The sequence below is a fragment of the Pongo pygmaeus genome, chromosome 10 (assembly GCF_028885625.2).
Source record: "Pongo pygmaeus isolate AG05252 chromosome 10, NHGRI_mPonPyg2-v2.0_pri, whole genome shotgun sequence".
NCBI classification, from domain to species: domain Eukaryota; kingdom Metazoa; phylum Chordata; class Mammalia; order Primates; family Hominidae; genus Pongo; species Pongo pygmaeus.
In genome coordinates, this window is record NC_072383.2 from 114,682,254 (window position 1) to 114,694,492 (window position 12,239).

The 12,239-nt window shown below is 38.6% G+C and overlaps 1 protein-coding gene across 4 annotated transcripts in view; it reads right to left on the minus strand.

Moving 5' to 3' along the window:
* MED13L (mediator complex subunit 13L) overlaps window positions 1-12,239 on the minus strand; it is a 320,014-nt gene that overhangs the window by 19,837 nt on the left and 287,938 nt on the right. For all 4 annotated transcript variants that reach the window (XM_054445342.2, XM_054445341.2, XM_054445343.2 and 1 more), the window contains 6 exons: window positions 8,691-8,870; window positions 7,852-8,075; window positions 5,774-5,966; window positions 4,711-5,134; window positions 3,955-4,174; window positions 2,318-2,506 (listed from right to left, as the gene is read on the minus strand). In XM_054445342.2, coding sequence (XP_054301317.1) covers window positions 2,318-2,506; window positions 3,955-4,174; window positions 4,711-5,134; window positions 5,774-5,966; window positions 7,852-8,075; window positions 8,691-8,870 — 1,430 coding nt within the window. The remainder of the gene's footprint in view (window positions 1-2,317; window positions 2,507-3,954; window positions 4,175-4,710; window positions 5,135-5,773; window positions 5,967-7,851; window positions 8,076-8,690; window positions 8,871-12,239) is intronic.

The following is a 12,239-nucleotide window of genomic DNA, read 5'->3' on the forward strand; positions in this document are numbered from 1 at the left end:
ACCAATTCTCCTGCCTCAGCCTCCCGAGTAGCTGGGATTATAGGCATCCGTCACCATGCCTGGCTAATTTTTTTATTTTTAGTGGAGACGGGATTTTGCCATGTTGGCCAAGCTGGTCTCGAACTCCTGACCTCAGGTGACCCGCCCACCTCGGCCTCCCAAAGTGTTGGGATTACAGGCACGAGCCACCGCACCCGGCCTGAACTGTAAAATTTTTAAAAAGAATTTCGTGATATGTGAATTGTACCTCAATAAAGGTGTTATTAAAAAAAGAAAAGTCCAGCTGAGTTTGCCTGGAGTTTTTTATAAAACAAAAGGCTAAATGTGAAATACCTTAGATATAATAGATAGCGTCTGAAAACACTAAATAAAATATGATTTCCAAACTGTGTTCTGAAATGCAAGATATTCCGTGAAAAACAAAAGATAACAGCAATTGGATTTATTTGAAAACTTGCATAATAAAAACTATAAATTCTTTCACATGTGATAACTTGCATAAAACTGTGCCACCCAGAGAATGAGAACTGCATGGAGGCAGGGGCGTTTTGTTCACCCCTGCATCCTTAGCACCTAATACAGCACCTGGCACACCGTAGATGCTCAACTATATTTACCAAATGAAAACACAATGTTCTAGCTGCAGACTGAGGCAGAGGCAGCATTGACCAACTAACCATTACTTTAATGCAGATTAAAATGCATAAACTTCAGCAAATATTTATAACATTTGGTTCTTTTGTTTTTAATAAAGTAAAATCATTTATTTCTCTCTTTCTGTTCTAAGCAAAATGGAGAAAAAGGATATTACTCGAAGTCTTTTTGCCATTTATTTTAATCTAAACCTCACTTTATCTTATGAGCTCCTGATGGTGTTCTGCCTGAGCATAATAACCTTTAGAAAGGCAATAATTCATAATTTCTGGAAACAAAATAAAAAACTAGTAGAGACATTTATTTTTGAAATTCTAGAAAAATTTAACACAGCAAACAGATGAATTGCTCATAGAAGTGAAAAATTCAAACTCAAAGAATAAACTAAACTAAAACTGCCTAAAATAGAAATTTTATATAACACTGGAGTGAATGTAGGTCATTGGCTGAGCAGCTTTTCTCCCTTGGGACTAAGCTGACCTGCACCAAGTTACAACAAACACAGTGTTAACTACTTGCATCGTTTTTCACTTCCAAGCATTTTACTTATAAAAGTGAAAGCATTTCATAGAGTTGTTCAGAACAACATTACCAACTAAAAATAGCAATTGGTGTTTTAAGGAGCTCTCTTATGGTAAAGAGGTGTTTGCTGGCTTTTACTAATGGGATACTTTTCATGCAATAAAATTGTAGGAACTGATTTTTGAAGGCTTTGAAAATTCTGAACATTGCTTTTTATACCTATCTTCAAGATAAGGTGATTAGAAAAACAAAGGAAGTGTAAAACTTTTGTTTAAAACATGTTTAGCTTTGTTGTAAAATTCCCTTTGAGATCCACACATATCTGTAGGAAGTAGGTTTTAAAAGATGGAGTGAAAATGCATTCATTTATATACGGAAGCACTGAGGCAGTGAAAGGAGAAATCAACTTCCTGTAAGTATGGGCATCACAAAACGAGGGACCCCTGCAGAGTAAACACAACTACAACTGCTGTCCCAGGATACAGACCAGAGCTGGAAAATGCAAAGGATTTCTGATCTAAGACACAGATTAGCTTAGAAAAATAAAGAAAATAAATTTAGGAAATTCAAACATTAAAAACTAAAAGGGATACATTTATTATTGCGTAAAGTCCTACATAAAAAAAACAGTAAGAATTTGCTTGCCTCTCTTCTCAAAAATTTTTTAAAGTTCAGAGAAGTATCTCCTCTATTTAAACCTAAGAATTAAAGAAACCTGCCAACTCGTTTTTATCCCCCCCGAGACAGAGTCTTGCTCTCCAGGTGGAAGTGGTTATGTGATCACAGCTCACTGCCATCTCAAACTCCTGGGCTCAAGTGATCCTTCCGCCTCAGCCTCCCAAACAGCCAGGACTACCGGCACACATCACACCTGGCTAATTTTTAAGAGAAAATTTGTAGAGATGGGGTCTTGCTATGTTGCCCAGGGTGGTCTCAAACTCCTAGGCTCAAGCAATCCTCCCACCTCAGCCTCCGAAACTGCTAAGACTACAGGTGTGAGCCACCACATCCAGCCTAGCAACTCTTATATCAAGGCAGAAGACCAACTAAGCAACCAGCCAGTCTCTGGGTTAGATAAAATACCTCTTCTAGCTTGCATTTTAGTATAAATTTTCTAAGTTTCTGTCCTGCCAACACCTACCTCAGGGTTCTTGAGGGTCATCTCAATGCTGGCTGCAGGCCCAAATCCCGTGAGGGATTTAATGTGGATCTGTGTAGGCAGTGGTCGCCTGCACTGGCAGTACACTGAAAATGCCATGGACTTCAAGTATTGAATGTAGAAAACTTGCTCATCCTTCATTGTCTGCAGCATGTACTGGCAAGGCACAATCTAAAGACACAAATACAAAAAAAAACAAAAACCAAAAACCTAGAAACTGAGATCTAACACACTAATAAGCAAGCTGAAAAAGGAAATGGCATGAATTCCTTACCACAATGGGGAGAGGTAGCCTCAGCCTTAAAATATATCAGTGACACACATAATATAATTAAATCCTAATTCCTTCCACTGACATAAAATTCTCTATCACCAGCAATTTCGAAAGTGTACGATTATGTTGGTCAAGTTATACTGTCACTTAGAAACTACCATGTTCCCACTTTAGAGGTAAGATCTCAATTTATTACAGGTATTACCATGGCCCCAAAATTTTATTATATTTCTCCTTTTTATAATTACACAGTGTGTATGGCATTTTTTGGAATTATTACCTAATCATTTAGGATACAGACTTCAAAACAATGGAAAACTATCAGCAATGTACTCTGATAACTTTCATTTCAATCTTTTAATTTTACAAGATAGCTCCAGTTAAAGTGACATTAAAACGAAACCCAAACATCCGAAGCATTGTTTTTCATCTAAATAGAATTTAAAAAAAATCGTTACACTATAAAGCTGTCAAAGGTGCAGTGAAAATAAGCATACTCATTCACTGATGAAAGGAAAGTAAGTGTAACCTCTTTTGGAATGGAATTTGGCAATATTTGTCAGCATCTAAGAATCCATGTTAAAAAATGACCTGAAATGTGAAAAATAAGAGTATACATAAACGTGTCCTATGGCTTTATTTATAACAGTAAAGAAGTGGAGATATAGGAATGACTATGGAAAACATGCAGTCATTAAAAATGTTGCTTGTAAGAATTTAAATAATATGAAAATGTGTTCATGAATAACATTAGGTAGAAAATAAGTTATATTAAAAGTATGATCTCAACTGTGTAAAGAAAAATAGAGAAACAAGCTAGAAATACACCAAAATGGTAATGGTGGTTGAATGTAAAACATGGAATTATGACTATTTTTTCTTTTATACTTTCATGTACAGGTTGAATATCCCTAATCAAAAAATCTGAAATCCAAAATGTGCCAAAACCCAAAACTTCTGGAATGCCAATAAAACGCCACAAGTGGAAAATTCCGTTATCAGACCTCATGTGATATACTGCAGTCAAAATTTAATCAAAACTTTGTATAAAGCACAAAATTATTAAAAATATCGTATAAAATTACCTTCAGGTTATGTGTGTAAGGTGTATATGAAACATAAATAAATTTTTGTGTTTAGACTTGGGCCCACTGCAAAGGTCTCCCATTATATATATGCAAATATTCCAAAACGGAAATCCAAAACACTCTGGTCCCTAGTATTTTGGTTAGGGGATAATTAACCTGTACTTCCATTTTTTAAGAAAAATCATAGGCCTGTATTTATTTTCATAACAACAAAAATAACAACATCAAAAGTAAATAATAAACTTGCAAACAGTAACCTGGAGAATGAAAGAATTTCTCATATGCTCAGGTAAATTATCCAGCATTTCTGTGTAGCAGCGCATCAAGCTCAACAGCCAAAAGTTCCCAGAAGGGGAGTCCTCCTCTGCAGCATACGTGAACGGGTCCACCATGTAAATGACAACAGCTGGAGGGTGGGCATGGCTGTCTGCAGAGTCAGGCTCCGTGGGAATTCCTATTCTCTCCCTTTCTGTAACACTGGAGAGAGAGTCACTTGTGAGATGCACAAAATAAATATAAATTACATGAATATGAAAAACAAAAGGGCTCAATTCTAGAGCACACAGGCTCCCTAAAGAATGTTTACAGATTAAATGTAAGAGTAACATGTATCACCTTACCAAAATACAGGCAAACCAAGCCAGAGAGCATCGAGGGCAGATGGAAAACGGCAATGTACTCCTCTAAAATGGGAGATATCTTTTTCAACTCCCCTTTCTTTTCTGTAGTTATGTTGTACAAAGTTGTTACTAATTAAGTTGATAATAAGTTTAATAATAAAGTTTATAATTCATAATAATTTAGAAGAAGTCTCAAATTTTTAACACTGCAGCTTTAGATCGACCATTGCCCCTTTCTTTTGAGAAGAGGAGAAATAGAGCACTTCATAGGATTCAGAGAATCATGAGGTCAAGGGAGAAAAGGTGCAGAAGAAGAAGGGAGAAAAGGTGCAGAAGAAGAAGAGAGAAAGGGTCTGAGCTGAAGCCACTCGTCTCAATTAGTGTGTAACATACCTCTCTTGTCCATCCTGTGAGGGCTGAGAAGAGCTCTGCCCAGGGTCAGTGTCTCCGCCACAGCCTATGTTCCCTTGCGTTCTATCCGCAGAAATGCCCCCAGTGCTGGGGTTCTGCCCTCCAACACTACCACTGAATCCTGAAGAAGAGGTAGTGCTTATCTGGCTAATACCAGGAGCAGAGGCAGACGATGAGACCGGTGGCACAGAGGAACCAGATGCAGAACTACTTGCTGCAGGATTTGTAGAACTACTATTCGAGGTGGGATTAAATGCACTGCCAGCTGGGGGAGCTGCTGATCCATTTGGAGCTAAGGGCCCAGCATTCCCTGGCGTAGCTTGTCCCTGTGCTGCTGCTGGTGGGGTCTGATATTTAGGTGGTATCAACAGGCTGCTATCAAGCTGCAGAGTGGCTAAATAAGGTGCTGAAAGAATACGTGCAAAGAGGTGACTTTAGTGATATTCTGCAGTGTCAGACTGAACCAGAATCTAGAACGGTCACTTGTAAAAACATTATGCTTTCAGGCTGCAATACTCTGATTACAATACCCAAAATACTATCTCCACAGTCATGCTTATGTATTCTGCAAACATGGAGATGCACATGGAGCAACTTATAAATTCTACAGTAGAGGCTTGTTTGAAAAGAGAAAATCAATCACTTGTGATAGTCTCCTTTCAGACTGATTCCATGTGCCTGCCCTAAAAAATGAGAAGCTACATATTCCACAGTCATCATGGGACATTGTGCTCCTAGGTTTACAAGCTTCTAAGATTCTCTTCAGAATATGGGTTAAAACTAAGCAGCTAATATCAAGTCATGCTGCTAAGTTTTCAAAATGTGGAGTAATTAGACATGATTAGGCAACTTTGAATAGTTTTTAAAAAATGTATGTCCATATAGAAATTAGCATTAAACTGTCCAGAACACCAAACTAGACCTTAACAAATACAGCATTACTTGAGACAAAAGAAATATAATGTTGCATCTATAAAAGAAGGGATGGGACGGATCTGCTATTTTACTTCTCCAATTCTACTTTGCCAAATAAATTCGCATTTACCTAGGTGATGGCGGCAAACTTGCGCATAAAGTTTGAGTCTGGAATGATTGTCATTCTCCTCACCACTCCAAGGCTGGTTAAACCACTCACTCACAAGCTCATCTGTCAGCTTCTGTGCCACGGTTTTTCCCACGCGCATGATCCCGTCACGTAGCACTTTGCAGATGGGCTTGTGCTGCCCAAGCCTGCACATCTGATATCATAGACAAGATCATTAGTTACAACAGGAGCCATTCCTTCATTCAGTACCAATGGTTAGCAAGGGAGATCCTTTAACATACATATGGAAGCATTTTCCTTTTTCTTTTAGGGTTATCACATGCAATCAAACCAACATTACAAGTTGGTCCTTTCAGGTAATTGTAATGTACCCTTAAATTGCTATCTGTCTCTTTAAAACTTGGACTAGGCTCTCTACAAAAAAATGGTTCTTCACTCAAGCCAATTCCTCCTGTACAAGAGGAGGCTGCTGAACACTACCTGATTGCTAACGGACAAAGAATTAGCAGATTCCTGCCTACTGTGGCTGACTGAGACATATGTCCACTAAAATCTCCTAAGTAATCCGTACTCATAATGTTTTCCCATAAGATAACATTAAAATTTTATGGGCCATCTGTTCCGTTACAGACATTTGGAGATCACCAATAGCAGGGGCCACTGAAGCAGTGAGTATGCTGATCGCTTTTTTTTTTTTTTAAATAGGACAAGGAGATTCTGCTATTAATCTCCATGACGCTAAATGGGTGCTTATGGCAGGGAATATAATAAACCTGCAAAAAGTAAACTACCTGTTCACCAGCAGGAGAGCCCATAGTATTATCCCTTACTAGAGTAGATGAAGTGAAGGCTTACTAAGCCCTGACAAAATCCTCTAGTGTATACTCTTCTTAAGGAGGTATGAATTACTGCCGAATAAGCAACCCTAGTGAAGTCATTAAGAAAAATTTAAGAGTGTCTGTCTGTACCATCTTAAAAAGATCTGGCAGTGCTTTTCAGATTTTGTAACTTATGTTGAAGGTTCCATTCAAGGGAATGGCTGGGCTTTAAAACTGCTTACACAAATTTTCTGTTAATTATGATTTAATAGTATTATATATCCCCTGACCAGACACTGTTCAGAAATGAATGTATCCAAGGCAGTGACTTAACTGATGTCATTACATCACGTTAGCATCTCCTCATTTCTTTGTAGCAACAACGTAAATTTACTATTCCATGCCTACTCATACATTTACGGATCATGAATGTCCTGTTTTGGAATATTTTGCAATTCAGCTTGGAATCTTATTTAAAAACTACTTTCATAATGTTTACATGCCTATCATAGTTCTAAATATTTTACAGATGTCAATTTCATTTTGCTGAATACAAAGACATTAGATGTATCAGACACAAAGAACTTAGTGCATATATACTTTGGCATAAGAAATGTGGCACTTATTCTTCAAAGACAGACATGATTCTATTTTTTTTAAAGCAACAGGAATTCATATACTAAAGATGTAAAATTATCTGCCTGGTTTTTACATTATTATAGGAATTATATTTTTAATCAGTATCAAAGTTTCAGTATTAAGATGTCATGTTAAAACACAACAGGGACATGATTCATTAAACTTATGTTTCAATTCAGAAATTTTCAAAAGAAACATTTTTATACTGTTGTCAGGAACTCTCACCTACTCACCCTATCCCTCATTCCATCCAATAAATAAATAAAAAGAGTAGATGTGCTCTTTTTGTAAAGCTCATCTTCTACATAGCCACACTTTCCCCTGGTGAGCAATATTCTTCAACTTTTAGCACATAAATGGAGAAGAGAGAACTGATGGGATTTTAAGACGTGTGGTAAGAATGGGAGGGGAACGTTTTCTAAATCTAACAAATATAAAGCAAAGATGGGAAAGCAATTTGCTTCCAGAAAAATTGGTCAATTCACTTCTCTTCTTCATCCTCCTGTTTGCAAATTTTCTTTGCAATTTACTTTCAAGACATTGGTTTTGAAATTTAGTCATCACTATAAACAATCAGAGGATCCAAGTCATAAAAAGCAATTTTCACAGTAACTTCCTCACCTCGTATACAGCACTCAAGTCCCTGAAGAAAGTTTTGGCTCCTTCGAGCAAGGCCTCATTTTCTGGACACACCACAATATAGGCAACATCACGGTGGCCCCCATATGGGTCCAACAAGAGCCTCTCCCAAAACGGCAAGGAGAATGGCGAGATGGTGAGGAAATCCTTGTCATAGCCTACCAGCAGAGTGGGGATGGGCAACGGCTCAGGAGATTCTTCTGAACCTAAAATGACATTGTAGTTTAGAAAGGTGCTAGAGAGTTTTTCCCACAACCTTACAATTTTGAAATCCCTGGTGCATTGGTCTTAATTCTGGCATCTGAAATGTCACTCCATGTTGACAAGACATTCTTAAAAGTATTTTTGAAATCATCTAATTAAATGGTCACTGATGAGGACTCTTAATTAAGTCAGAATTTGTTTACAAAGATTCAGTAAGATCAGAGGGCAGACTACAACAAGTTAAAATTAACTTTCCAAGCAGCACTACATCATTTCCTTCAAGATAAGAATTATGATCCTGACTATGATGAAGTAGACAGAAATGGCCCAGAAGTCCATCCAGATGAAAATGCAATGAGGATTGGGAAGATGAGGAGAATCTAAGAAATGCACTTTTCAGGGATTAGCTTCCTCATTGACCTGGATTATGCCAAGGGTGGTAGGAAACTTGACTCCAAAAGTAACTTTAGGAAAACAAAGAGATTATAAAACTTAATGGCCAAAGAAAAAGACTCCCCTATTTTGTTAGTGAAGCAAGGACTTGACAGTAACTAACGCTGCTCTTCACTGAACAGCACTGAAGTCAGAAGGAATTTTAAACAGGACAAAGACCCTACCGTAGGTTCCCCGTCCTGCCATTTTATGGAACTGCTGCCAAGTGAGTGGTCCCTGCACATGCTGGATGTTCTCCCAGGTCCTGCCCGTGCGCTTCTTTTGGATGGCATCTTGGAGAAAGGGCTGCAGGGACAACAGCATACGAACCACATCCTGGGAGGAGAGCATGCTGATGTCCAGCACTGAAAGAGAAGTGAGAAGAAACAGAGAAGATAAGGGGGCTAGCACCCTCCTCTTCCTCACCATCACCTCAAGCCTCAGTTATATTCAGAACAACAACGTTATTAGCTGTAGTAGATTCTAAAATATTTGACTTAGGAGTCAGGAGGAAAGATATTCTTCTGCTAAATTAGAGAAAATAATTGATAATTTAGTATCAAAAATAATAAAAGGGGAAATGGATTACTCTATATAAAAAAGTTGAATGGAAGAATTGTTTAAAAGTGGAAAAATGGATAGGTGCGACTTTTTAAAACCATGGAAATCTGTTTCCAAGGATTTTCATAAGACAGCTGCAAAAGTTTCTTAATTATTATATTACTTTTATTTGCAAATACTAATGTTTTGTTTATATGATGAGTAGGAAAAAATGCAACTTAAATAAAAGCTTTTAAAAACTCTTTAAATGCTCCTAATTGTAAAAATATTTTCATAAAATACAGAATGCATAAAGAGAAAGCCAATCTTCAGTGCAGCCAGAGGCACGGGGAAACACAGCTGAAGCCCTCAAGGACCCAAAGCCCTCTGCAGGCATGGATGGGATTCACTGCCTTCTAAATGCAGATGACTTCAGTCCCAGCAGTCGCCCTGGGGAGGAATTTTTAACCTAAAATTTGAAAGTTGTCTGAACTCTATGCAAAACTGTGTAAGCACGCTTGGACATATGTATTTTTTTCTCAGGATGGAGGGTTCATCATGCAAATCAGATTCTTAAAAAGGTCTGCAGAAAGAGCTAATTATGCTGGAGGTGATGTGGTGTGAATCTGCACAGCTGGATTCCTGAAGACTTTGCCTCCCTCTTACTCTTCTAGCTGATTAGGGAAGGGGCATGGAAAGAAATCTAAGATTTATCTGCCAACTAAATTTGAAACACAGGATGATTAAGGATTCTTAAGACATTTTCAAATGTGTCCCTAAATCAGTAAAACACAGGTTGCAAAGTGGTGGTCCATAGAATATTTTGTTAAACTTTGGAACAAATCACTCCAGGAAATTTCATACACAAATCTAGATTGCCAGCTTCCCTTGAACTGGGAGACCCATATTCCTGCATAAGCACCACTTGCTGGAGCTGAGGAGCAGCTGTCCCTTTCAGGCACCTCATGGCCCCTGCCCTGCTGTCTGCCTGAGTCTGATGCAGTGTTCATTGCCTTTTATCTTCAGCCAGTGCTTCTTTTTACATATAGTAAAGAACAACAGTGAATACTTCTTGTATTAATGGCTCTATCAAAAGCAGGAAATCACAGACCAAGAGAACCACAGATTTGAGGAAACCAAAAGCAAGCACGTTTCTTATGAACCCTATTCCTGTGCCTGCAAAATAGAAAGTGAGTTTTGAAAAGACAGCTTAAGGCATTGCCTTTTGCAAATCTGTCTCCCATCGCATTCATTTACATTATCTGGTACTTTTAGGCACCTTAAAATTTGAAACCCAGACCTCCCTTGCAATAAAATGTCTTATTTTTCATCCTGAAAGATGACACCACTGATTCATGCACACAGACTGCTTTTCTGTCTGAAGGCCTATCTAGTAAAAGGACTCACCCAAGCTGATCATCCACATTTCTTTAGGGGAAAGGCTGCATTTTCTTCACTTCATAAATTCATTCAGTAGAAACTGATTAAGGGTCTGCTTAAGTATAAGGCACTGTGCTTGAACCTAAGCAGTTATACAAATGAGAATAACCCTTTAATGCTTTCTTAGTCATCTCTACCTCCATGAAAGCTTCCTTGATTGGCCTAGTCAGAAAATACCCATCACTCCCCATGCTCTACTGACCTCTGGACATACTTTTAATTATTTCAGATTTCAAACTCTATTTAAGAAGCTTATATAACTTTCTTCCCTGCAAGACTGAGAGTTGTTCAGAAGCAGGGTTCGGACGTCATTCACACAACCCTTCCAGTCTGGCCTCTGCTCCCACCACTCTACAGAAACAGCTCTCACCACGGTCAGAAGACACGTTTAATCCTTATCTTAAAATCTTCACTTGCATTTTAATGCCTGTCAATCACTTCCTCTTTCTTGAAACACTGGCTACCCCTGGCTTCCAAAAGCCCCCTCTATGGTTCTTCCTTCTCTGCTTCCTTGATAGGCTCACGCTTCTCTGCCTCACCTATACCTGTCAGAATGTAGCTAAGCTCTACTAGGTCCTCTTCTCAGTCTGTACTTTTCTCCTCCTCCTCAATGAGCTCATCTGTGCCCCCTTAATTGAAGTTATCATCTATATGCCAACCACTCCCTCTCCCCTGAGCAAAAGGCCCAAGAGTCTACTTGATACCTCTACCTGGATATATCAAAAGGGATCTCTAAAACTGCCAAACTTCCACAACTCAATTTATAAACTTTCTCTCCAGATATAGTCTTACCTTTGAACACCACCGACTATCCAGGTATACAAGTAACAAATCTGGGACTCCTCAATATCTCTCTTTCCCTTATCCCCAAAACTCAACCCATTACTGAGTCCTGTAATAATATTTCTTCTCCACCTTCTTCACAAGGACACTAAGGCAAGCTATTGTTTCTTACTAGGTCTTCCTCAATAACCTCCTTGTCTCCCCAAATCCATTCCTGCCACTTTCTTATCCATACCCAGAATTATAGCCAGTGCACATTGTTATTTTTCCTTTTTAACTACACAAACCTGACGTCAGTGCTTCTTCTTAAAACCTTTCAATGACTTTGTATTGCTTTTTGCAGGAAGACCCAACCCCTAGCATGCCTCTAAAGAGTCACTGTAATCTAGCCCCTGCTGGCTTCTAACCTCGCTTCAGTTTCTAAAGGCCCCAAGCTCCATACAACCAAGGGCTTTCCCACTTGCAGCACCTTCTGTCTGGGACACATGCCTTGCTCCCCATTCTCCTTCCTCAGTTAATGTGTACTCATCATTGAGATCTCTGAGCAAATGTTACTACTTCTACAACGAAGTCTTCTCTGACCTTCAGCCTAGAGTGCCCCCTCTATCCCATGCTTTTATCACTTACAAAACGGGTTGTAATAATATGCGTACTTGTGCAATTATTTAATTGATGTCCACTTCCAGAACAGATTAGAAAGTCCATGAGGGCAAGTGCCTTGTTTCTTTCAGTAACCATTTTATCCCACATGATGCATTGCAGTTTAGGCAGTGAATGAATAAGACAAGGAAATAGCAAGTTGCTTGGCACTCTTACAGCCCAACTTCAAAAATGTTTGTCAACTGGAGCTTTTAATAATACAACCAGTTATATGCCCCAGTAACCACAATGCAAAGTAAAATGTGATTTTGTTATAAGTGATACAACAAAGGGTGGAAACAGAGAAGGGAGAAGAGACTCTGGAAATGGGT